Raw genomic sequence first — 27,998 nt, 5'->3', positions numbered from 1 at the left:
AAGAAGCTTTGACTTCCTTGTTTCTCAAACTGTAGATGAGAGGATTCAACATGGGGATGACTACTGTGTAAAAGACAGACAGCACTTTGTCTTGATCCATTGAGTAGCTGGAACTGGGATGCAGATACATGAACAGGATTGTCCCAAAGAAGATGGTGACCACCGTCAAGTGGGAAGCACAGGTGGAGAAGGCCTTGTGCATCCCTTCTGCAGAGTAGATCCTCAAGATAGCAGCAAGGATGTAGAGACAGGAAATAAGAATCAGTAGGAGACAGCTCAATTCATTAAAACTGGCAAAGGCAAAAATGACAACCTCATTGCCATGTTAGCCCGTGCTATTCAGGCCTTTCCCTCCATCACTCCCTGGAAATTGCTTTTGTTCAAGACATCATTGGTCTTGATTGCTAAATCTAATGGTGAATTCTCAGGCCTCATTTTTCTAGATGTATCAATAACATTAACATAATTAATTACCTACCACTCTAAAACGCTTCTTTCTCTACTCTTCCAGAACGTCAAGCTCTGTTTTTTCTTCCTGCTACATGGCTTGCTCCTTCTGTCTCCGTTCCTTGTTCCTCCTCTTCTCCCTCTTTGTGTGGGAGTGTCTCAGAGCCTCCTCCTTCTCTATTTCCACTATACCCAGGTGCTTTTGTTGTCTGATGGTTTTAAATATTGTCTATGTACTTGTACCTTCTGAGCCACATCTCTAGTCCTGTCCTCTTTTCCAAACTCCAGGCTTATAATTTAACTGCTTACATCTCCATATGCCTATGAAACGGCAACTTAACATGACCAAAACTGAATTCCTCATATCCTCCTCTTATTTGCTCCAAACATAGCACTCCCCATCTCAAGTCAATGACGGCTCCATGCTTTCATTTGCACAGATAAAATTAAATAAATAGACAAAAATGTTGGCTAAATGATATTTTCTCTTTCTTACATGTTGGATAGCCAGTCGATCAGATTATCCCATTGGATTTTCCTTTAAAAGATTTGTATGCTAAGCCAGCTATCTCTGCCACTTTCATTGCCACTAAATACCAAGCTGTCTTTTACTTATATTGTTACAGCAGTCTTTTAAACTGATTCTCCTATCTCTAAAATAGCTAAAATTCTATTCTATAACCTCTTTAAAAAGTTGCAGCCATTCTTTAAGTCTCTTATTTTTGCATAAATATATATGTACATACATATGATCAATCACATTATATATGTAATAAATGTATAAGGTGATGTAAAAGCTATATTTTCTCTGATATATATGGTCCTCTGAGTGTATGGGTATGTTATGTGTGTCTGTGTACATTTTTATATATATGTGTGTATAAACACACACACATACATATAAATATATATGAGGGAAGAAACTTGTTTAGCTTTTGTAACTGTTTTCCCACCATGGGTACATAATATAGATTCATATTTAGAAAAATATATGTGGAGTGGCTTACAGTCCATTTATTACAAAAGAGCATTGGATATATCATCCCTCATGGACATATGGATTGCAACAAACTTAATCAAGATAGAATTATCCTTGTATTAAACATAAATTTGAACTAAGGAATATTAACTTGTTGGATGTCACAGAGCAAGCGCAACTAAAATTCAAGAAAAAGCTTGAAAATTGTTATCAGTTTATCAATTTATGTATTTAATGGCATAAAAGTATTCAATTTAAGGTTTTTCCTAGAGAATTAAATATGTCTTTGGGTTTTGGCTCCCTTTATATAAAAAATTAATTAAATTTTCATAGTTTTAAATCACACACATTTGTGTATATATACATGTATACATACATTCCTGTATGTATGGGTATATATATGTTGAATATTCTATGAAATTGTTTCTAGTGATTCTAAATCTCCCTATTTTAAAACAATTTATGTTCACAGTTTAGTTGACAATATTAAATTTTGTATTTCAGACATATTTAATTTAAGATGTTTAATCCAAATTTCTTAAATTTTTTTAAGCCCTCTTGAAACTTTCTACATTGGAACAAGTTATGATAAATTACATGATCTTACCTTCTGTCCTTAAGTAATATTCACTGAAAATAGTGGTTCTTATTAATTTACTTTTGTTTTGTAGGAATACAGGTTTTCTGTTTCCAACAGTCAGATTTATGGCTTTGAAAAACTGTGCAAATGACATAAGGGAATCAACTATGGCAGAATTCAGCAGTGCATTTTATCCTTTAATTAAACAAAGGATAAAATGCACTGCTTTTGAATCCAAGGCCCAAGATCAAGTCTTATTAAGGCTGTCATCATTCTCTGGAGATTAGTCTCTGTTAAACACTAAAAAGTCTAAAGTCTGAAATATGCCAATCCATAATTAAAAAGTGAATTCATTTTTCACTGAGGTAATTGAACTAATTTTTCCCCAGTGCATCATTTATACCTGAAAGAGTATCTTAGGAATTTAGAGAAGAACAAAAAGTATTTCATGATCCAGAGGCTCCACTGAACACAGCATTGAATTAAATCTATAGGATTGATCAGATCCTGCCTCCAACCCTCAGAATTCCACTTAAAATACAATTCTTATTCATTTCTACTAGAATATGGCTTTCATTTCATAAACTTCTTTATTCACTCAAAAAATATTAATAAGTTTGTTTCATGAAGCAGACACCACCCTTGATACTACTAAAATAGCCAAGAAAATTAATCTTGCCCATTCCCTCTTGCATCTTACCATGTGGCATTGGTAGGAGACAACTATTATAAAGTAATTTGAAAAACTAAAACACAAAACCTCTTTATGAGCTACTATGCCTTATGTGATCTGCCTTCCTTTCTCAGAATCTTCCTGATTGCTGTTCTTTACCCCCTTTAGTTTTCTCTCTTTGGTTCACATATATTTGTATATTTGTCTCTTTGCAATTCTTTTGACAAACCAAAAAGGATCTTGCCTTGGAGCCTTTGTGTTTCATGCATGTGTACACAGAAAGCTGTTCCACAGACATTCACATGGTATCATCCCTATCCAGGCATTGCTCAGGTGTTCCTCAACAGAGAGCTGTTTTCTCACTCCATTTTATTGCCCTCTTTGTTTTTCTTCAAAACGCCATTTATGTTTATGTGAAATGCACACACACATTCGCACATGCATAATACATTTGACAGAGACAATACAATCTCTCTCACTTAAATATAAGTTTATTGAGATAAGAAACTTGGTTTTCTTACCTGTTATATCTCCAGTATAAGTTACATGCAAGTTATTCAACAAATATTTAAAGGATTATGAGTAAAGGTATAAAAGTTGCCAATTTTCTTGCTCCAGCACAAACTAAAGAAATATAATAGTAAGTTGGTACAAAAATATTACAGTTTTTGCTATTTTTTTAAGTATTGCAAAAAACTGCAACTACTTTTGCAGGAACCTAATAGAAAATACAATCTGTGACTTAATATTGAGATAATTTTAAGTCCAAAGACATAAGTATGATTTGCAGATATAGTCTCGTCTAGTAGTACAAAAGGTGGGATTGTTTTACATATGTCTGACTATCATAACCAAGAAGATAAAACTAATTTCTTAATCCTTTAATGTATCCAAAGTCCCTACATGCCAGGTTGTTAATTAAATACATGAATTCAGAACTTGGGTGAGAGATCAAGGCTAGAGATACAGGTTTTGGAATCATGGCACAGTTCTTAGGTCACCCAAGAATTAAGTGCAGGCTGAGAACCAAACGTCAAAACTATGACTTTTGCTCCAAGATATGAAGGTCAGCATGAGATGGAGGAAAAAAGACAAATGCTCACTGGGAAGAGGTAGGAGTGAAAGAAGGAAAAACAGAAGAGTGAGGTGATATAGAAACCTATATAGGGGTATATCAAGGCAGGTGGAGGAATTAATTGCCACAAATCCTGAGATATCAAGTAAAAGTGAGACAGAGAAGTGATCTTTGGATAAAGTAGCATTGAGTTGTCATGTGTCCTCGATAAGATTAGCCTCAATGGATATATGTTACAGAAATACAACTGGACCATGATATAGTGTTAATAAGATAGGAGGAAGTCAGGGCAATGAGTAGAGGTAGTTCTTTTGGAAAGATTAATTATAGAAGGGAGTGGGGATAAATTAATAAGTTGGTGACTGGATGGGACTTACTGTCACGGACACTGTGCAGAAGGTGGCACTAGAAAATATTTGTATATAAATGAGGATATTATGATAGAGTTTGAGATACTAATGCTTGGGGAGAGGTATAATTTCAGAAGTAAAATCCGTGGAAAACTCCAAAGACATGAAAGAGCTGGTCTTAGGTAGAAGCAGAGATACATTATCCATAATGACGTGAGGGGAGAAAGAGCATTTATAAAGATTTAGAGGTGGTAAGGTGAGGATGATCATATCTTCCCCCGCCCCTGCCGCCCTCCGCCCACAGGACGAAGTATGAGGAAAGTTCAGTAACACAGAGTAAAGTGATGATGAATTCTCTCTAATTGTATTAAGCAGTTTAAATGGGGGACACATAGAAGAAACAACTAAATTTAATTAAATGGGTATTTAGACAGATGAGCAAAGTGGAGGGAGGGTGGAACCATGGAACTGAACATAACTGATAGCGCATCATTATGTGATAGACCGTGGAATCTCAACTGGGCAATGAGTGAAATGCAGACATAAGACAGTGATGAATAATGATAAAGTACAAATGTCCTTAGAGCGGTGATTTAAGAGAAAAATTAAGGGATAAATATGATAGCAGATGAACCAGAATAAAAATAAATATGAAGGAGAATGCAAGTTCTGATACAGTTTCGGATGTGTTTGAGAGAAACCTTAGTTAACAATTGAAAGTGGAAGTTATTGGGATATGACATGAGAGGGCTCTTCAGGTGGTTAGGAGGAAATAGTTCTTCCTTTGTGGTCTCTAACGAATATTTTATTTATTTATTTATTTATTTATTTATTTATTTATTTTTGAGATGGAGTCTGTGTGTGTGTGTGTGTATATATATATGATACTAGGGTATTAAAAAGTATACTTCATCTTAAATTATCTACTTTAACACAGAGAAACAGCTTAAACAATCAGAGAATACAATTAACATGAAAATGTGTTTTCTTCTTCATAATAAATGATGCGTGACATGGCTTTACAAGATGTGTTTCTGTAAGATCTTCTTTAGGGCGTTTTTTACATCCTTATTTTTTAAACTATAGATGAGGGGATTTAGCATAGGGATTATTACTGTATAAAAGACAGAGACAACCTTGTCCTGCTCCATTGAGTAGCTAGATGTAGGGCGCAAGTACATGAAGAGGATTGTTCCAAAGAATATGGTGACAGCCATGAGGTGAGAGGCACAGGTGGAGAAGGCTTTGTGCCTGCCCTCTAACGAAGGCATCTTCAAGATGGCAATGAAGATACACAGGTAGGAAATGAGGACAATCATAACACAGCAGATGACATTAAAACTTGAGAAAGCCATGATCACAATGCCATTGACATGGGTATCAGAGCAAGAGAGTTTGAGCAGTGGTGGAGTATCACAGTAGAAATGGTTGATCCTATTAGAGCCACAAAAGGACAATCTAAAAGTCATCCCTGTGTGTATGGCTGCATTTCCAAAACCTGCTAGGAAGGAGGTAGCTATTAGCCAAAAGCAAATTCTCCCAGACATGAGTACTGGGTAGAGCAGGGGATTCCAAATGGCTGCGTAGCGGTCGTATGCCATCATTGCCAACAGGAAGCACTCAGTCCCCAGGAAGGAGCCAAAGAAGTAGAACTGGGCAGCACATTCATGAAAAGAAATGGCCTTATTCTCAGCCATGAGGTTCACCAGCATCTTGGGAGTGACGGAAGAAGAGTAAGAGGCATCCACAAAAGAGAGGCTACTGAGAAAGAAGTACATGGGAGTGTGGAGACAGAGATCAATCTTAATCAATACAGTCATCCCCAAATTGCCCACCATGGTTGCCATATAGATTAACAGAAATAATGCAAAGAGGACCCCTTGTAGATCTGGATTGTCAGAAAGTCCTAAGAGGAGAAATTCTGTCAATTCTGTTTGATTTCTGCCTCGAACCTCTTTCATAAGTCTCATCCTTTGAGCTGCAATAAGAAAGAAGATCCACAGTGGAATTTAGTCAGATGAATACATGATGGAGCTATAATATATTTTTAGTGAAACATAAATTCCAACAGAAGAGCAAAAAGTGAAAAGCATAGTAAAAGGTATGTTGGATTTGATGTCAAATCAAAAGACTTGTAGCATAGTACTAGGTGTGCTGCCTACTAACAAATGACTGAAGCAAGTGGTTTAGTATCTATTAACTACAGTCATTCCTAGATTTAACTATTTATTGAATAATTAAAATAACTTATTCTTAAGATGTTATTGCCATAATTACTTGTGATAAATATATTAATTTATATATTGACATACCCTCCAGACAGAACTACTGGAGAAGGATAATAGAATGAATTCAGGCCACTGACAATTCCTCCTCAGTACTAATAGAATGAAGAAAAATCTTGAAAGTTAACAAAATTAATCAATAGTGCCAGACAAGAAAAATAGTTGGGCTGGGCATGGTGGCTCACACCTGTAATCTCAGCACTTTGAGAGACAAAAGCAAGGCTGATCACTTGAGCTCAGAAGTTCAAGACCAGCCTGAGCAATGTGGCAAAATCTCATCTCTACAAAAAAATTTTTTTTAAATAGCTGTGGGTGGTGGCTCATGCTTGTGGTCTTAGCTACTCAGGAGACTGAGGTGGGAGGATTGCTTGACCCTGGGAGTTCGAGACTGCAGTGAGCTGGGTTTGTGCTACACCAGTCCAGCCTGTGCAATAGAATGAGACCGTGTCAAAAAAAAGAAAAAGAAAAAGAGAGAGAGGGGGGGAAAGAAAGGGAGAGAAAGAAAGAAGGAAAGAAAGAGAAAGAAAGAAAGAAAGAAAGAAAGAAAAAGAAAAAGGAAAGAAAGAAAAGAAAAGAAGAGACGGAAGGAAGGAAGGAAGGAAGGAAGGAAGGAAGGAAGGAAGGAAGGAAGGAAGGAAGGATAAACATAACTCTTAGGATACAGGAAGAACTTTAAAAATGTCTGGCCAAAGAAGAAAACAAATAGAGAATATTCCCACACAGCCAGTACAGTTCGAACCCCCCTCTGATTTCCCAGGATAAACATCTACAGAGAACAGAAGACGTTCAGTTAACTAGTAATTTTCCATAATTCACTCCAATATTTAGAGAATCCGATTATAAGAATGAGTAGGCATCCCTGAAAAAAATGACAGAAGTAGCCAAGGCAGTGAAAATCTCTAATACTCAGAGTCACAAGTTCTCAAGAGAACCAGAAAACATCAGAAGTAGCACATGTAATTTTTCAGCCATCATACTGAATCAGGGGAATAATTTAATACCAAGTAATCAAAATGGAGATAAGAGTCACCCTTTGCAAGGTGTAATGAAGATAAATAGAGGACGTGACTAGTAAAACAAATAAAAAAGAAAATTCAGAATAGATGCCTAGATCTTCCAAATAAAAGTTTAAACACCACCAGTGGAATTATTCTCCACTTTAACTCAAATCCCCACCCCTTCCATGATCTCAGATTATTGAACAAAAGTTTAAACTTTACCAAGCTAATTGTTAAAATCTATCTCAGAAGGTAAGACAGAGGTAAATCTTTTACTACTCACAGAAAGAGGTTATTTGATACTGCCTAAATGAAAAACATGGGGTCAAAGTGACCCAGTACCCTTGCTTAGCATTGAAGATAAAGAAGTTTCTAAAAACAGTGATAGAGCGGGAAGGAACTGGTTCTATTATCACAGACAGTGCCATAAACAGAAGCACCTATTTATGCTGGGCTCCACCTAATTGTCATTGAGATAGAGGCTCAATACCCTAATCAATAATTAAAACTGACATTTTGAAAGAATTCCATAACAATTTCAGAAAGTGTCATTGCACCCACTATCTTATATAAGCCTTACCACAAATCAGTGAAATAAATTATCAGGTAATATCCCAAGAGTATACGTAATATCGTCTTTTGTTAGATGAGGCCAGCAAAATGTGGGGGTTCTGAGCCAACCAGTGGTGAATCCTGAGCTAGAACGTAGGTCTCTTGATGCTAAATTATTTGCTGTTCTTCAGCACCACATTGCCTCCATCTGTATTTCACTGGCATAGATACACAGCCTAGGTCCTCTTTCTTGAAGTAAACTTGCTGTTTGAACTTCAAAGAACAGCATCTTTAGAAGAAATGGAAAAAAAAAAAGGAACATCTTTCTTCTGTCCTTCTCAAACAAAGTTTCTCTGAGAGCATTAACAGAAATATTGCACAGAATAAAATGTCTTAGATGTGCTAAACATGCGACATAAGTAATGATGAGTAAAATGTAAGTATTGACGTGTGAAAATCTGTTGATGATTTCTTATGCTCTACAAGCACTTTATTAACTGTTTTGCTTGTTTATTTAAATTCTATGTAAGAGGCATTTATCACCCCCATTTTGTAGATAGGAAATATAAGGTATGAAAGGTTAACTTACCCGAAGTCTCTCGGGGCTCTCAAAGTTAGCCTAACAACGTCTAAATGTATGTCCAGCCAATGTACCTTTCATTCTTTTAACATTTGAGGTCGTTTAGAAAAGCTCTGTCAATAACAGATAAGAGCACTGATAGACAAAGAGATTGATATTGTGATTCTCAGAGATTTATTAATACTTTAAAATACATTTGGTTAAATAAAAATGTCGTATATCCTAAAGAGAAAATATAATTACAGTTGATGAAAATTGTCTTTCTTAGGACTCACATATATTAATCAGCAAGATAGCAAAATATTATTTGTTTTCCATCTGCTGGTATAAATAACACACTTCTGTCTCTCCCTCTATTCTGATAAATATTTTTCCTGCTTCAGTGCAGGATTTCCCCAGGCTCTGCTGAGATTTTTCAGTCAATTCTTTAGCCCAGAGATTCCTTAGCCAGAGATCTGGGCTCCCAATTTCTAAGAGTTTCTAAAAATAATACTAAAGTTTCATGATATATTTCTTTTATTTAAAAGATCTTTAAAATAATACTTATTGCTGCTTATATTTTTCCTAATGGCTATATATTTTGCAAAAAATAACACATACAACATTTATTTTACATTCTTTTCTTAGCGACTCAATGCTCTTGGAACTTTGTGTTGATAAGCGATTGAGGAAATTAACAGGATTGTGAATTTTTCTTCAGGATAGTAAGTTAAATAGACAGAAACCTTTATATCTCTTGTCTTACCTTTAGTAACTGTTTGATTTCTACTTGATCCCTTTGCTTGCTCCTGTCCAATGCTTAAATTCACTGAAAAGAAAGCAGAAAAAAAAAAAAAAAGAGAGAAATCTTTCTTCTTAGAGGAAGCATTCACGCTAATTCTCCCAGGGTAAGCAGGAGATATAGCTGGAACAGATTCTGTAGAACACCTGTAAAAGAAGTAGGACAACTGAAACTGTTTACCTCTTCCTTGTGATGTTACTCTGCATTCAGTCTTTTGTTCCTTTACTTTTCTTTAAAGATAATATCGCAATTTTTTATATCAGAGTAAAATACATTTCAGTATACAGAGTGTATCACGCAGTGCAGCTGTCATATCAATTGCAGTTAATTTCAGTTGTGGAGTCTCTAGAATTGACACTCCAATAAGCATCCTAACTTAAGTAAAATATATTTCTTGTTAGTTGGTCTTCAGGGACTGTGTCTCTCATGTCACCTCATCGTAATCTGCTTATTTGTCACCTCTGAAATTAAGAAAATCACAGGTCTTTTTCATTTTCTCTACTTTACTCTTGGGACACCTGGGCCCAGCAGAGAATGAATTTGAGCCCCATATTCCTAACCACCATGAACCATCCTTCTTCTGTCTCCCCTGATAACTAGAGGTTTGCCCTTGGGAGAATCAAAAGAATCCACAAAAGAGCAGATTAGCTCTACCTGGGGCCCCATCTTCTATAAGTGTACATGTTAGCAGTTAGGCTACCTGGATAGTGGTGACGGAGGTAGACAAAAGAGGAACGTCTTGGCTTGGAAATCTGATTGTATGACTTTGGGCGTTTCACTAAATCTTTCTGTGTCTTAGCTTTTTCCTTTCTAATATCTACCTTATAGGGTGACTCTGGAGAGAAAATAATTTAACAAATGTGAATTGCTGCATCCAATACATATAATAATTAATAAATGAGTTTCCCTTACCCTTACATTCTTCCCCACTCTCCAGAGTAAGAAATAGTTATCAGTAGCCAGGCACAGTGGCTTATGTCTGTAATCCCAACACTTTGGGAGGCCAAGGCTGGTGGATCACCTGAGGTCAGGAGTTCAAGACCAGCCTGGCCAATATGGCAAAACCCTGTCTCTACCAAAAATATAAAATTAGCCTGGCATAGTGGTGTGCATCTGTAATCCCAGCTACTTGGGAGGCTGAGGCAGGAGAATCACTTGAACTCGGGAGGCAGACATTGCACTGAGCTGAGATGCTGCCCCTGCACTCCAGCCTGAGCGACAGAGCGAGACTACGTTAAAAAACAAAATAGAAAACAAAAGCCAACAACAAAGGAAATAAATAGTTATCAGCCTATGTAGCCTACATTGAGACATATGGGGTGCCCTATTGTCCAAAGATATCTTCCATATAAAAGACATAGAATCTGAAACAAATTCATCAATACCTAATCATCATTCACATTATTTATGCTACTTTGAGAAGGCACTTTAATTAATCCATCTCTCTGTATTATTTAGTCAGTGCAATTTGCATGAATTGCTGAGAGACATAAAGACTTTAAAACTGTTTTGTTTTATGTCAAGCAATTCAGACAAGAAATATTTGCATTACTTTGATTAAGTCTTGACCTTCTTGCTTTTTAAATTAATACCTTGAAGGAAAAATGCAGTACGGTTCCTATCAATTCACGGCCTCAAACAGAACTAGTAAATGAGACTCTTTATTCAATAAATAAGTAAATAATCTCAATAAGTGTAAATTAGTTGCTACATGAGAACAAAGTGTGATGATTTAAGTGAGATTAAGGTTTGCGCAATTGGAGTATGGATGGAGGTGGGAAGAAAGATCGTATGGCACAAGGAGGTCAGTGGTAAGGGACATAGAATATCAAGATTTCAGGTAATAATGGAGTGGTGGAATGAGACTTGTAGGCATGAGGGAGTAATTAGGACCTGGACAGGATAGGTTGTAGGACCTAATCAGCCCCAGGCTATAAAGAGCTTCAAAACAAGAAGAGAACTCAACAAGTGTCATTAAGGAGGCACCAGATGATGGCATGTCTCCCTGCCACTAGGATGTGAACCGATCAGAAGTCAGGATGAAATGAAATCTCCATGAAGAATTTGGAGAATTCACACTGGTGACAGAATTTTGAGCTCAGTACTGTAAAGAATGAATCACTGACAGTTAAGTTGCAATGAATATTTTATAAAGAACCAAGGGATCCCCACAGGCCAATAACCAAGCAACAAGCATTTATTGGGCAACTAATAGAAGAAATCATGACTAATAAAGATGTGACCTCCACTCCAGAGAGCTTACACATTAATGCATATCATGAATAATGGTGAGAACCTGTTCAGCCAGCCCTTTCCTTAGTCATAGGATAAAAGACTGGGCCAAGTGATAATAGCAGCTAACATTTCCTGGGCATGTACTGCTTGCCAAGTGCCCCCTTAAATACACATGTTTTCTGATGCATGCATCCTCCATTACAGATAAGTTGGATCTTCAAAAGGAACCTGTCTAAATAGTTAATTCAGATCAGAAATGGGATTCAAACAGTTTTTTTCATACTCCAGAATGTGTATTGCTAGCCATTTTGTGTTTCTGCAGTTCAAAAGTAGCAAAGAGTTTGTGAAAAAAAAAATCCTTCTGTTTTAAATATGGATAACACATAAACTACAATAACGACTAATGGCTTATTTTATGTGCTCTGGGCAATATTGAAAACCTCTGGAGTAGTGTCTTGATGACAGTAGTTGCTGAGAGAAGGAGTGAATTATAGGTATTAGGAGTGGAAAGGTGGAGGGACTAGACTTCTAACAGTGAATTTTATCACCCCTTAGTTAAGAATTACTTTAATATCAGATGCCTACAACTTAAAGGCAATGTCAGTGGAGGTGATTTTTTTCTCTTTTAGAGACATTATGGAAATTATTGGCTGTCATAGTGACAGAGGGATATACTGTAGAATCTAGTGAGTGGGAGGCAAAAATACAGAAAGCCTGCAAGCTATAAGACAGTCCCAAAGCACAAAAATTGCCCATTCCCTCTGGAATTTTTAAGTATCCTGCTAGTTATGCACTTGATAGAATTGTCTAAGCCTTTTAGATAGATCTACCTCCATTTTACATGTAAATACATTTTATATATAAATATGAATATTGCTGCATGACTTTTTATGTAACAAATTTGCCATAAATGTATCTATTAAGTAACTCTAGGGGAAAAATGGTTTGGAGCTTTACCAAGAGCTGTTCATCATTTCAGAAATGTATGTCCTCAGTTATAAGGTAGCAAAACTGCTTGAGGTGCTTATAGGACAAACCTGTACCAGCCTGCATTTATAGTCACATTTATGGGGATTACATATACATACAAGCATCTGCCTTTGCATTATGTAGTTATGCCTGACCAATTAGTAACTAAAATAAGCATTAAATTGTTTATTATCAATTACTTTCCTTTTATTTTTCCTCTTTAAATTAGGCATGTAGGGAAATAATAGTCTCTGGGAATGTCACAGCTCTCTTTCAGGAGCACAGAAGGGGCTAGCTAAAATACTTGCTATAAAAAGATGGCATTGGGTCAAAAAGGGTATAGGACCACTGTTGCAGAGGAAGTTTATGTGCCAGTCACCAACCATTAACAGGATTTCATCCATATAGATTTTATATCACCTGGCCAAACCAAGAAGAGGAATTCCTTTCTTAGGCCTTATAAATTTATTTTATCTTAAAGAAAGCTTTATTTGTCTTGTATAAAGTATGGCTACATTCCACTATGCAGCCATCAGAAAGAATGAGTTAATGTCCTTTGCAGGGACATGGATGAAGCTGGAAACCATTGCTCTCAGCAAACTAGCAAAGAACAGAAAACCAAACACCGCATGTTCCAACTCATAAGTGGGAGTTGAACAATGAGAACACATGGACACAGGGAGGGGAATATCACACACCAGGGCCTGTTGGGGGCTTGGGGGCAAGGGGAGGGAGAACATCAGGACAAATACCTAATGCATTCAGGGCTTAAAACCTAGACGACAGGTTGATAGGTGCAGCAAACCAACATGGCACATGTATACCTATGTAACAAAACTGCACGTTCTGTACATGTACCCCAGAACTTAAAGTAAAATCTTTAAAAAAAAAAAGTATGGCTATATTCCAATACACCAAACATTAAATACTACTACTGTTACTGCCACTACTACTACAGGAGAAAGAGCTTAGTAAATTAGCAAAATGTGAAATTGATGTAATAGCCTTCATATAAGCCAGCAAATTTCCAATTAGAAAATGTAAATGGAAGAGAAGATTCCCACTTATGATTTTCAAACATAAAATACCTAACTATTAACCAAATGAGAAATGTGCAAAAACATCTGTGAGAAAAACTGTAAAACTCCAGAAAAATACAAAAGTAGACTTGAGCACATATGAGGACATATGTGCTCTTAGATAGCAATATTGGAGTGCATAAAGGTGGCAGTTGTCCAAAAGTTAATTCATAAATTTTACATTGTTCTAATCAGAATACCTTCCTTAAATATGTTGACTATAAAGTTTATATGGAAGGTTTTTAAAAAAAATTCTAATATAGCAATGAAAACCCTTGAAAAAGAGAACAAATGAAAATGGGGTTAGACCTACCTACTGGTATAAAATACATCAGGAAGCTTGTATAATTAAAACCATGTATTATTGATAAATGATTTGGGTAGACATAGCAAATAAACAGAAAATAGGGAAAATAAAGATAAAGACCCAATGAGATGAAAGTAAAATTCAAGATGTAATAACAACACCTCCAAAACATTAAAGGAAAAGTAAATTTTTAAATAAATGCCATTTAGGCAATTGGATAGCCTTATGGAGAAATATAAATTTCTTTTATCATACACTATCAAAATATTAACAAATCAAATTATAAATACAGAAAAATTAAGCCATACTAGCACTAAAATAAACATGATGAATTATTTAACAATTGATGTGAATTTGAATATAAATAGAACTCAAAATCCAGATATGATCAAATTAAAAATTGATAAATTTGGTAACATGAAGGAAACAGAAAGGAAGGAAAGAAAAAAGACCTGTTGAATGGTAATAAATATCTTAACAAAAATCAGAGGATAAATGATAAAGTGGAGAAAAGGTATACCTTATACACCAGGCCAAACAAATGTCTCCAATATATAAAGAATACCTAAAAGCTATGAAGAGAAAGATTAATAAAGACATCCAAAAGACAGAAGAAATGTGCACCGATAAAATTAGACACACAAAAATAGAAATGCAAATAAATTACACTTTAATATTTTCAAAAGTTCAGTCTTTGTAACAGCCAGCATCCAGTCAGGAGACAGAAAACCACATGGTAATTCTAACAGACAAAATTTAATATAGAGAATTATCACCTGGTAACAGTAAATTATCAAGTGATTGAGAAAAGTCTAAAGTAAACAGGAAGAATAGACACAGAGCAGCCACTGCCTCTAGAGCTGAGGGGAGCATCCACAGCAGGAAAAAATAAAATAAAAGACCCCCACCCCTCCTTTATGGCTCCTTTTGATGTGGTTGTACTGGGTGCTGCTGTGTTCTGCTCCATGGCAGGGACATTCCCTGGCCAGGCCTAGCAAGCAAGAAACCACCCAGTAGGATTAATTTACCATGTCCAGGTGCCGTAAGACCAAAGCGGGGCAAAGATGGGTAAGTTTGGAGTTGAGAGACACAAAAAGGAGTGGAACAATATTTATTCCTAACAAGAGAAAATGCAAATCACAACTAGCTTATAAGAACATTTTCCACCTTAAGATCAGCAAAAACAGAGATAGAGGATAGACAGACAGATAGATATGAGAGAGAGAGAGAGAGAGAAATGATAGATAGAGGTAAATTTAGATGGGAAATACAAACCTAGACAATAAACTTTATTGGAAAGACCAGGGGAAAGCAGCACACATGCATTGCTTGAGGAACATTTGGCAACATTTAGCAAAACTGCCTATTACAGTTTCCTTTCACCCAACAATTCCTCTTCTCAGAAACCAACCCAGTGATATACTGGGCAAAGTAGGGAAAAGCATATGCAGTTAGCTATTTATCACTACATTTTTTCCTAATAGCAAGATCTCAAAACTCAAATGTCTGTGAACAGATACCTGATAGACAATGGTATATCCACACAATGGATTATTATGAAGCTGGATAAATGAAAGAATAATCTGTATATGCTGACATAGAGTAAGTTATAGAATATGTGAAAAATTTAAAAATCAATGTGCAATATAGTATAAATGACAACATGTATATAAGAAGTGGAAAATACAAATATATATATGCATTACTTATACTTCAGAAGTAAATAATACATATATGAATAGAAAAAGATGAAATGGCTACCCATAGACTGAGAGAAGTTATGGAATAAAGAAAACAGGGATATAAATAAGACTTCTCTATGTGTCACTATTGTAAAATTTTGACTTGGAAAACATGTAAATGTTTACTTAAAAAGTAAAAAACAAAAAGACCCAAAAGTTGATTTGAAAACTAATATCTAAAAATACGTGATTATGTCAATGTTATTAGGAATTAAGTATCAGAAACAAAGATTCAGGAATAAAAACAAAAACTAATAAACAACTTTGTAGGTTTAAAATTTGTGTTTAGCCGGGCGCGGTGGCTCACGCCTGTAATTCCAGCACTTTGGGAGGCCGAGGTGGGCAGATCACTAGGTCAGGAAATCGAGACCATCCTGGCTAACACGGTGAAACCCCGTCTCTACAAAAAAATACAAAAAAAACTAGCTGGGCGAGGTGGCGGGCGCCTGTAGTCCCAGCTACTCGGGAGGCTGAGGCAGGAGAATGGCATAAACCCGGTGGGGCGGAGCTTGCAGTGAGCGGAGATCTGGCCACGGCACTTCAGCCTGGGCGACAGAGCGAGACTCTGTCTCAAAAAATAAAAATTAAAAATTAAAAAATTTTTTTATGTGCTTAGAAACAACAGTATGAACCCATGTGCTACATACATGTGTAATTCATGTGTGTATGTATATGCACATCATGCACACACATACACATGGTAAGTATTCCCTACCTCTGTCCACTGAAAAGGTCCGTTCCATTTTCTTTCATTCTAATCTAGACTGTTATTCACTTGAAATAGTGAAATTCAATAATTGAAGTGTTTTTCCTTTATGTCTGTAAGTGTACGTTGAAGGATCTTATGAGGGAAAAACAAAACTAAGCAAACTCTTGATTGTATTTTCTCTGGGAAATTAATTGAGGATATTTTTCACAACACCACGCAGTGAACTCTATATGAGGACCGTAGAAGAAATGCCTCTCAGGTCCAATAGCATTTCCTAAGTGGTTTTCAATTGTACAGGCAGTGAGAATCTTAAAACTGCTCTTTATTCTAGTGTTTTTGTTCTTTTGTGTTTGTTTGCTTCACAATGGAAATCTGGAACAAATTCGTGTGTTATTTCTTGAAATGTACCCAAAAAAAAGCATAAAAATTTTTACTCAATCCCATTTTTTGGTTTAATATTTGAATCTTATCTTTCCTTCATTCTATTTTCCTCAAGAATGTATACAATGAGATCAAAAATGAAAACTTTTATCAAGGTGCCCTAAATCCTTTCCTTGGGTGAGAATCTTAGCCCTATGGACATTGATCTTCTCACCCTTCTTATAAAAGGAGTAAAACATGAACATGATACACAGACAGATGGGCGTTTTTGTTCTATCTACCTCACTAAGTTGTGTGACCCTAGAAATGTGAATTTACTCTCAGTCACTCGCTTTATCTATAAAGAAGAAATTCACTCATTTTATCTGAAAACAGAGACAACATTAGCCTCAGAAGATTAAATTGATCACATGTGTGAAGGAATCCTGCAGCATCTCTAGTGAATAAAAGTTCTTCGAAAATATTAATTTCCTTTCCCTGTCCACCAAAATATGCTCTCAAACAAGATTAAATCTGATTAATTTGTCTTGCAATGTTCAATTCCAGATATGTGTCCCTTATGCCAGATTCACGTACAGTTTTTAATTAGAAATAACTTTTTAGATATTTATTCTTTAATAATTATAGCAATACATAATGTTTTAGAAATTATGTAGGGAAGTAAGTTATTCATACTTTTTTCATGTTACTAAAGAGGATGTTACTAGATATTAGAACAGCCTCACATGTGATAGGATAGAGTACTCTTCCACAAATTAATAAGTCATTTTCCACAAATTTTTGCTAATGACCAAGGAGTAAGAAAGACTGTAAATTTGTTTCAAGTTCCCTAGAGTGGTTATTATAGATCTTCATTAAATATGTTATATTTCTAGATGCCTCCACACTGTTAAGTAGCTAAAACTTCCAATACATCAATTTCTCATGCAAACACTCACATTGTTCTCTTGTCCATCTGATTGAAAAAGAGTGGATTCTACAGTTCCCTTCATTTGTAGAAAGATGATTAGTGCTTTCCTGGCAATGAACAATATAGAACATCTCCTCCAATGTCCCTATACTCAATATTCTCTTAGTAAAAACTGAGACTCTAAGAAAAAAAGTTGATAGCCGGAAGCAGCTGGCATTGTCTTGTCCCACCAGTTCTCCCTGGAGAAACATCAATGCTTAGTTGTCTATAGCAATTATTACTGACATTACTAACAAATCCCCGCTTTAGTGTATGCTTTGTATACCTACAGCTTTTCTGGTTGACACTTTTCTAGTGTTTGTTTGTTTGTCTGTGACAAGGTCTGACTCTGTAACCCAGGCTGAAATGCAAAGGCACAATCTCAGTTGACTGCAGCCTTGACCTCCTGGACTCAAGTGATCCTCCCATCTCAGCCTCCTGAGTAGCTGGAGACCACAGGTGCACACCACTATGCCCAGCTAATTTTTGTATTTTTCTGGTAGAGTCAGGGTTTCACCATGCTGCCTACACTGGTCTTGAATCCTGCGTTCAAGGGATCCTTGCATCTCAGCCTCCCTAAGTGCTAGGATTACAGATGTGAGCCACTGCACTGGGCCTCTACCTGTTTCTTAACTATTTTCAAAGAACCCTGTCAGTGCCTCAGCAAAAAGATGAGCCTGAGTGAAATTTCAATGATCCTTTTTCATTTTGATTAGAAACAGAAGAAAGTTCTTCAATCTGCTAGTGAATGAAATCAAAAATCCCTTTTTGCCAAAGGAAGCACCTGAAGTTTCTTTCATGTAAAAATTAAAAGAAAATGTAAACTAATTCCTTTTTTTGTAATGTTTAAGGTCAGGGTACATGTTCAGGTTTGTTACATAGGTAAACTTGCATCACAAGGATTTATCATACAGATTATTTCATCAGGCAGCTAATAAGCCAAGTATCCTTATTTTTCTTGATCTTCTCCCTTCTCCCACCCTCCACCCTCCATCAGGGTGTGTTGTTCCCCTCTATGGGTTAATGTGTTCTCATCATTTAGCTCCCACTTATAAGTGAGAACATGTGGTATTTGGTTTTCTGTCCCTGCCTTAGTTTGCTAAGGATAATGGCCTCTAGTTTATGAAAAATGACCAGACACATCAGATAGTTCATGGTGGCAAGTATACAGAACTCTGAATTACTGCTTTTTAATTTATGCTTCTTCATTTTCTTCATTGACAAATGTTGGTTTCTCCAAGAAACTTCTATAAGACTTTGTTCGTGGTAGCTCTTTTATGCCACTTAAAATTAGTTTTAAAAAGCTTTACTGAGTTATAAAGATACACAGATAACTACACATATTTAATGTGTATAGTTTGATGAGTTTAGACATAAGAAAACACCCATGATATCAACATCACAATCAAGGTAACAGAAATATCTACACTACCCAGGATTTCCCTGTGTTCCTTTATTTTTGTTTTTAATTAGAAATAACTTCATATTTATTTCTTTCTAAGCATTACAGCAATGCATATATGCCAGTTCACAACACACAGAAAGTAACCTCCTCTTTCAGAAGACTTTCAGGCATCAGCAAAAAGACTTTTCTCAACTACTCCCTAATTCTCTTTATGTAGGCATCTTTGGGTTGCACAAACACTCCATGCAGTGCTTCTTACTAACTCAATCATCAGTACAATGTCTTTAAAAAATTCCCCTGTGTTTCCTTCTTTTATCATTACATTTGAAGGAGAAGAGAGTGAAATTCCTTGGAGGATCACAGTTCATCAAACCTTTGTGTTTCCTGTGAGTGCATAAAGCATTTCATCACATTTCTTCTGGGAATTGTTTGTGACACTTAAATACCTCCTGCACACAGGAGCGAGGGCGGGATGAGCAAGTAGCTCAGACAACGGCCAGATTAATTCCCCGTGTTTCAGTTCTTCTCAGAATATATCTTTGGTTTAATCCATCAAAGAAGAGGAACACTCAACCTCTCACCAACAGGTAGAAAGCAGGCCAGGTCATAGGGCAGAATGTAGAAAGCGATGTGACCTGCTGGGGTGGAGTGTTATGCTTCCCAGTGCCCTTTGAGCATGGGTTCTGTTTGGCACAAATTCCCTGCCATTTTAATATTTAAAAAAAGACAAAGATCATGGGTTTGGTTTTTAGGATATCTTGTTACAAGCATAAATTCAAAAAATGCTAGGAATGGAAGATTCTACAGAATTTGTATTCGCCACCCCATCTGTATCACAGATAGGAAAGGTGCATCTAATGTAGCAATTTACTGAGGTCAAACAATTTATTCTTTAAAAACCGTAGGACTATAACCAGGATCTCCAGACTCTTGCTGCACTATTCTTTTCATATGAACTTGAAAAAGCAAGTGATACATAAAAATCTAAAATACATTTCTTCCTCTATTTACTTCCATAACAGAGTACTTGTGCTGGTCTTTTGCTAAATATTTGAGTTTATTATTAACAATGGAATATGCTTATTTGCTGAATATTCTACCATTTCTTTGAATCTAACGGGCTGAACGTTGGCTACATGAGACCAAAAAGAAAAGTGTAGAGGTTTTCTTTCCTTTTGCCTTAGTCAAGCTCAATTTTGAATATTACATCCTTGTCTCTAAATATCATTTCATGGAATTGCTACAGAATTAAATTTGTGTCTTCCTAAAAGCTCAGGCAGTTTGTGATACATCCTCTCTAGGGAATAAGCATGAAGCATTTTTTCTAGGAATTATGAGTACATACTCATCTAATGAATTAAAACATCTATACTTGCACACAATGGCCAATTGCATTAAACACCTAGCACAGGATGTCACTAAATTCAACCCTTTGTATATATTGTAATCAATTCTTACAGAAAGTTTTTAAGGGAGGCATTATTAGCCCCAATGAACAAATGAAAAATTATGACTCCAAGAAGCTGAGCATTATGTTGAAAATCAGGAGTAGCAGATGGTAAAACCTGAAATTGTCTGTCCACTATAAATGAGAACAGGCAGGGTACTTTATGGCTGCTGAAGCACCTTCTAATGCACTGCTTTATTTAATCAGAGCCTTGAATCTATAAGGGAGGAGGAATTATTTTATAATTACATTTCCAATCAAATGAAATGGATTGACTGGCACATACTCAGCTGTGGATTAGAGTACTGACTCCTAGTGCTTCTTACAAGGTTATCTCTTACTCCTTTAAATACTGCAATCTGGTATCTGCATTTTAATTAGTGTCTGTTTCCTCACCTATAAAGGTACAAGTATAGGCCAGGCACGGTGGTGCATGCCTGTAGTCCTAGCACTTTGGGAGGTCAGGAGTTCAAGATCAGCTTGGCCTACATGGTGAAACCCCACCTCTACTAAAAATAGAAAAATTAGCCAGGTGTGGTGGTGAGCACCTGTAGTCCCAGCTACTCGGGAGGCTGAGGCAAGATAATTGCTTGAACCTAGGAGGCGGAGGTTGCTGCAGTGAGCTGAGAACACACCACTGTACTTCAGCCTGGGAGACACAGCAAAACTCCATCTTAATAATATATACCTACATACATACATACATACATACATACATACATACATACAGAATAAGTATAAGGTTGGCTAGATGGGTTCATTTTCAACACTAGGATTATTTTTTCTCTTGCTAAAGTTGAAGAACATGCAGACAAATAATATATCATTCTTTGCTGTTTTTTTGTTTGTTTTGTTTTTTCCTGGTGGGTTATTTTAAAATCCCTGCATGAAGAAATAAAGGGAAAAATGAATCCAATAATTACAGCACTACATAGGCAATTGGTAGTCCCGAATTCAGTGGCTGATTCTGCAACTCAGAGAATCATCAAGTGACTTTGCCAGCCCCCTCAACCTAGGTTTTTATTTCCTCATCCATTTCATCTCTGAAACCATGTCTGCATTCACATGTAGTGAGAAATAGCTGAACTGGAGTAGGGACAAGTATTTTCCTCTTTTTTGTAGCAGCTTTATTCAGGTATAACTAACTGATGTACAACAAATTAAATATGTTTAAAGTATAAAATTTGATATGTCTTTATATATATATATATATATATATATAAAGTGTGTATGCAGGCCAGGCGCGGTGGCTCAAGCCTGTAATCCCAGCACTTTGGGAGGCCGAGACGGGCGGATCACGAGGTCAGGAGATCGAGACCATCCTGGCTAACACGGTTGAAACCCCATCTCTACTAAAAAATACAAAAAACTAGCCGGGCGAAGTGGCGGGCGCCTGTGGTCCCAGCTACTCAGGAGGCTGAGGCAGGAGAATGGCGTAAACCCAGGAGGCGGAGCTTGCAGTGAGCTGAGATCCGGCCACTGCACTCCAGCCTGGGCGACAGAGCCAGACTCAGTCTCAAAAAAAAAAAAAAAAAAAGTGTGTATGCATATATGTGTGTGTGTGTATATATATATATACACACACACTCACAAAACCATTATCACTGTCAAGATAGTAAATAAATCCATTACCCCCAAAAGTTTCCTCATGCCTCTTGATACTCCCTCCCCTCTGTTCCACCTCACACACACCTCTATCCTGGTGACCACTGATCTGCCTCCTATCAATATTAATTATCTTACACTTTCTGGATTTTTCTAAATGGAATCATACAAGGTATACTCTTTTTTTATCAGGCTGTTTTCTCTCAGTCTAATTTGAGATTCATTCACCACACTGCATGTGTGAATAATCTGATTCTTTTAATCATTAAGTAGCATTTCATTTTATGGACATACCCTAATTTACTTACCCTGTCACCTCTGTACAGTTGTTTAATGGCTGGATCATAGAGTTGGTATGCATATGTTTGAGTTTATAAGAAACTACAAAGGTGTTTTCCAAAGTGGTTGTACTACTTTCCATTTCTACCAATAATGATGAAATTTCCAATTATTCTATTTCCTTGTCAACACTTGTTATAGTCAGTTTTTTAAAATTGTAATCATTAGTATGTAACATTATTTTATTGTGTTTTTAACTTGCATTCCCCTAATGAATATTTGAGCACTTTTATGCATTTATTTGTTATTTGGCTATCTCCTTTGATGAGTAAATATTTATTGAAATTTTTGGCCGATTCTTACTGGATTGTTGGATTTCTTATTATTAGGTATTAAAATGTCTTTGTATGTTACGGATACAACTTTTTTAAATCAGAAATATGTTTCTTTTTATTTCTCTTGGGCTACTCAGTAACTCCGGCTTTTAAGAAAATTATCTTTTACTGTCTTTTCTTATATTTCTGACCTTCTGCTCCAAGTTTTTCATTTTCTGTATATGTGTGATGTGTTGTACTTTGAGGTCCTTGTGTCACTTATTTTCCTTTCTGTGTCTACCTGTAATGAAAATTAAAGTTTATTCATTATCTGCATTTATATTTGCTTTGTTTTAGAAAGAAGAAATACCCAATGCGGTTCTTCTTTACTCATTAATAAGACACACAATTGTGTAGACTGAGTCAAACATCTAGTACCATGTGATAAATTACCCCAGAACACCAAGGTCATTGGAGAAGCAGAAGTTGCCATTCCCAAGAAGTTAACACTTCCTTCTGTTGTGAATGGGCACATGGAGAGGACACATCACCACTTTTAACAAAGCGTTTGGGTTATTCTATCAGTCGTAGAATCTAATTACTGGAAAGATTTTTATGAATCATCCTAAACAAAGTCTTCATTTACTGTAGAACTATATGTATACACATATACACTATATATATATATATATATATATATATGGCATATGATTGCTTGTCTTTAGTTTGAATATTTTCAGTGACAGGAAATTTACTACATCCATCAGTAAACTAAATCCAGGCACATACAACCTTGAAGCAATGGATACAGAAAACCACTCAATGGTGACTGAGTTTATCTTCATGGGCATCACCCAGGACCCTCAGATGCAGATCATCTTCTTCGTGGTTTTCCTCATAGTTTACCTGGTTAATGTAGTGGGGAACGTTGGTATGATTATCCTGATTATAACAGACACTCAGCTTCACACACCCATGTATTTTTTCCTCTGCAACCTCTCCTTTGTTGACCTGGGCTACTCCTCAGCCATTGCTCCCAGGATGCTGGCTGACTTCCTAACAAAGCACAAAGTTATCTCCTTCTCCAGCTGTGCCACCCAGTTTGCCTTCTTTGTAGGTTCTGTGGATGCTGAGTGCTATGTCCTGGCAGCCATGGCCTATGATCGTTTTGTGGCTGTCTGTCAACCCCTCCACTATAGCACCCTCATGTCCAAGCAGGTCTGCTTGGCTCTCATGCTGGGCTCTTACCTGGCTGGTCTAGTAAGTTTAGTATCCCACACTACCCTCACCTTCAGCCTGAGTTACTGTGGTTCCAATATCATCAACCATTTCTTCTGCGAAATCCCACCACTCTTGGCCCTCTCTTGTTCAGACACCTACATCAGTGAGATCTTGCTCTTCAGTCTGTGTGGCTTCATTGAATTCAGCACCATCCTCATCATCTTCATCTCCTATACCTTTATCCTCGTTGCAATCATCAGAATGCGTTCAGCCGAAGGCCGCCTTAAGGCTTTCTCCACCTGTGGGTCTCACCTTACTGGCGTCACCCTCTTCTATGGCACAGTCGTGTTTATGTACCCGAGGCCAACATCCAGCTACTCTCTGGACCGAGAGAAGTGGGCCTCTGTGTTCTACACGATTATCATCCCCATGTTGAATCCCTGGATCTACAGTTTGCGGAACAAAGATGTGAAAGCTGCTTTCAAAAAACGAATTCGAAAAAACCTCAATAATAACACAAAATGAAAATCTGTTTCTGTCATAGGTAAATAATAGTAGTGGAAGGAGATAGAAAATGCAAATAACTTTTTGATAAACACTACCCAAGTTACCATCTCCTTGCTAAGTGAATATTAAATTCTGAAAGGTGGGCTCTAATCCTTAACTCTCCAATCTGAAAGAAATATAAACTAAATTAGAATTTTTGAAAGACATACTGGGCAAGATGCATTCATTTCTTATTCAAAGTCGGTTTACATATTAATTAGAAATTGGGACAGGACTCAGTAGGAGAAAGAAATAACCAATCACTCTGAAGCATTTTTTTTTCCCCTGGGGTCATGAGGAATGCCAGGTCCAAATGTTGAATTTTTTTTTACTCTCAAAAGAAGTCAGAGAAATTGTAGTTAAAAACATGGAGAATGGGGCTGGTGTGAGGGACAATTTAACCCAATCTGAGATCTATCCATTCATATATTTAGCAGAATATTTTAAGTGTTATGTATGTGCCAGGTTCTAGAGGGTATAAACACAAGGCTTTTTTGCCAACAAGGAGTTTGCTGTGCTTTCAGTGACTGTATTGACTTTCTGAATCTGCTGCCGCCAGTAACTAAATCAGTAACTCTGCAAAGTCCAAGGATAAGAGTGGGGATTTAAGTTCTGCTGGTAACTAGCTGTAATTAAGGAATAAAATTGTCTTCTTTTTCTGTCCTCAGTTTTCCCTTTAGTGGGTTAAGTGGTTGGGTTCAACTAATAACCACGAGATTTCTTTACCTTCTCTGCCTAATGTTAAAAGGGAGTAGGCATCAAAGTTTTGTCAATTTTATATATTGACATCTTCTTGGCCCTCAGAAAATCCAAGAACTCTGGGACTCTAAGAAAGATAAAGTTGGGTGCAATCTCTAAGGCTAATTTTAGCAAGATTGTGGTGTCTACAAGATTAGCTTACCTGTTCCCATCTAAAATTAGTCCTGTCTTGTATCTTAATTAGACCCCCGCTTCCCTTGGGTGCCGTGGGTCTCCATGCCCTCCACCAGCATCCCCAGACCCTCCTCAAAGAACAGTCTCATTAACCCTGATGTGTGAATGACTGACAAGAAAAAATTATATAATTTTTATTCACATGTTCTAAAGGCTACAAAATACTCAGTTGAAAACAAGAATGCCAGGTATCAGCAGCAGACTGAGATCTTGGAAAAGCTAACATTTTCCCAGATGTGCTGAAATTGTCATAATAACAGTTTTGAATACTTAAATCAATCATCGTTCTCTTTCAACCCTTCCTCCAGTGCAACATAGTTAAAAGTCAGGGGAACACAATGGTTGCCTTAAAGTATAGAGCTGCCATATTTATCATGAAAGGCACTGAAGAGTTTTTAACATAAAAAACCTAGGACTCACTGGGGATTATCTGTACACAAGTTGTAATTGATCTAGTTTAAAATTAGTCACATCACAACTCATTTTGGGGAAAGAACCACCTGTAGCTAATGCACAGATACAGAGTTGACAGTTCAGAAAGAGTCCAGATCTAGCCTTCAGTTTCTTTTTTTCACCATTGTGAAAATCAGGTGTCCTCTGTGAAATATAAGAAAAAAGTGTTTTCCTATCCCATTAACTACAAATGAAGTATATGTTATAATTGAGCATATACTTAGAATCAGAATTGAACGTATACTTAGAATTTAAGTTGCCTTAGAATCAGGAATCTTAGAATCCCATTGCTAAATCTTTAATCAGTGACCTTGTGGCTGCAGGGTCACCTTTTCTCATTTCCTGTACTCATGCAATAAACAAACCACTTTAAATCTTATTAAATTCACACAATAATCATTTGAAACAGACATTACCCTCATTTTATTTATTTTAAATTATTATTTTAATTTTGTATTTATTTTTAATAGTTGTGGGTACATAGTAGGTGTACGTATTTATGGCATACATGAGATGTTTTGATACAGGCATACAATGTGAAATAAGCACGTCATGAAGAATGGCGTATCCAACCCCTCAAGCATTTATCCTTTGAGTTACAAATAATCCAGTTACATTCTTTAAGTTATTTTAAAATATACAATTAAGTTGTTATTGACTTTTTTTGTGAAAATATATTTTCATACCCATAACTTTTTTCCTATCTCTGTCTCTCTCCTGCTTACTGGTACTTTTCCGTCACATTGTAGCTTATTGTGTTACACTTGTTAAATTTGTATTTTGCAAAAAAATCTTTAAATAACCTCTAAATTAGACAAAATTATTCTTTTTGCTTGATAAAGAATAGGCTTTTATGCCTTTCTTATAATTTTTTATTAAAACACATCTTACTTTTTTGAGAGATTTTATATTATAGTTCTAGAGATATTAATTACTATTTTTAATTTAATAACCTTAAATTTTAGTGAAAACCTAGGAAGCCAGAAATCTTGAATTATCTGTCATATCCCATATTTTATATATGAAAATTTGTATAATTTTAAAAACATGTTTTTCTGTAACATAATTTTATATATATTCATAGAACCAAATCTATTTAGTCTTTCTATATTATTTTAGAATCCAAGAAAAGAAACATTTATGGTCAGAATTTTGTTTTATCTTTTGATCTTATTTGGAAATGACTCAGACATTTAATGAATATCTATCATTTAAATCAATATAACATAACTTTAAGATTTCAAATTACATGAAAACTATATTTACAGACATTTACCTCATTTCTATTATCTAATTTATTCAATTTTTTATAGTTTACATAGATTAGTTATGAAAATTGAGATATGAAATAAAGCTAGTCATTTCTAGTTATTTTCCTATTTTTATAACTTATGAGTATCAGGTGTGCACCTAAGTAGAAATCTTAAAGTTAATTGTATGAATATTTTAATTATAACTTAGAAGAGATAGCTATTTTTACTAAACAAACATTATTAAACTAGCCTTAATTATCAAAGAGTTGACAAAGATTATTCTATTTTAGGCTGGGTTTTCAGTTTTATAAACTTTGGGTCAAACCCCAACACCCTAAAACATCCAGCAAAGACAAATATAAAACTCTACCACTACAGCTGGGCAAAAAGATAAGTTGACAATTTGCTGATAATTTTAAAACCAGCTTTTTTATTAAAGATATACTTAAGTCACATGAACGAAAAAGCATTCGGGTTATTATACATTTTATATGAGTGCTCATTTGTCTAAGCTATGTAAATAGAATTCCTCAGGAAATTTTTTGCCATAGGGCACAGTGGCTCACGCCTGTTATCCAGGAACTTTGGGAGGCCGAGGAAGGCAGATCGCGGGGTCAGGAGTTCGAGACCAGCCTGACCAATTGGCATGGTGAAACCCCATCTCTACTAAAAATACAAAACTTAGCCAGGAGTGGTGGCAGCACGTGCTGTAATCCCAGGAGGGTTACTCAGGAGGCTGAGTCAGAAGAATCGCTTGAACCCGGGAGGCAGAAGTTGCAGTGAGCCGAGATAGTGCCACTGCAGTCCAGTCTGGGTGACGGAGTAAGACTCCATCTCAAAAAAATACAAAAATACAAAATTTTTTGCCAGA

At 36.2% G+C, this 27,998-nt stretch overlaps 3 protein-coding genes across 18 annotated transcripts in view; 1 reads left to right on the top strand and 2 right to left on the bottom strand.

The window, feature by feature from the left end:
• Window positions 1-27,998, bottom strand: part of LOC105471012 (olfactory receptor 5M3) — a 377,575-nt gene that overhangs the window by 45,760 nt on the left and 303,817 nt on the right. For 10 of the 16 annotated variants that reach the window (XR_011610560.1, XM_071074598.1, XM_071074599.1 and 7 more), the window contains 2 exons: window positions 9,265-9,446; window positions 8,529-8,632 (listed from right to left, as the gene is read on the bottom strand). The exons of 1 other annotated variant lie outside the window; for it this stretch is intronic. The gene's annotated coding sequence lies outside the window, so the exon portion shown is untranslated. Of the gene's footprint in view, window positions 1-6,998; window positions 8,229-8,528; window positions 8,655-9,264; window positions 9,447-22,066; window positions 23,023-27,998 lie in introns of those variants that run through there. 5 more of the 16 variants (XR_011610561.1, XM_071074600.1, XM_071074606.1 and 2 more) reach the window with 5 other exon arrangements.
• On the bottom strand, window positions 5,001-6,838 carry LOC105471014 (olfactory receptor family 5 subfamily AP member 2). Its single transcript, XM_011723379.2, has one exon. It carries the CDS (start codon window positions 6,072-6,074, stop codon window positions 5,124-5,126), a length of 951 nt encoding a protein of 316 aa, XP_011721681.1. The 5' UTR covers window positions 6,075-6,838; the 3' UTR covers window positions 5,001-5,123.
• LOC139357680 (olfactory receptor family 5 subfamily AR member 1) lies at window positions 23,523-24,467 on the top strand. The gene has a single exon (XM_071076079.1). The coding sequence runs from the start codon at window positions 23,523-23,525 to the stop codon at window positions 24,465-24,467; it is 945 nt and encodes a 314-aa protein (XP_070932180.1).

The sequence above is a fragment of the Macaca nemestrina genome, chromosome 12, assembly GCF_043159975.1.
Source record: "Macaca nemestrina isolate mMacNem1 chromosome 12, mMacNem.hap1, whole genome shotgun sequence".
In the NCBI taxonomy this organism is placed as follows: domain Eukaryota; kingdom Metazoa; phylum Chordata; class Mammalia; order Primates; family Cercopithecidae; genus Macaca; species Macaca nemestrina.
The sequence above is the reverse complement of the archived record's forward strand: the minus strand, read 5'-3'. Positions and strand labels throughout refer to the sequence as shown.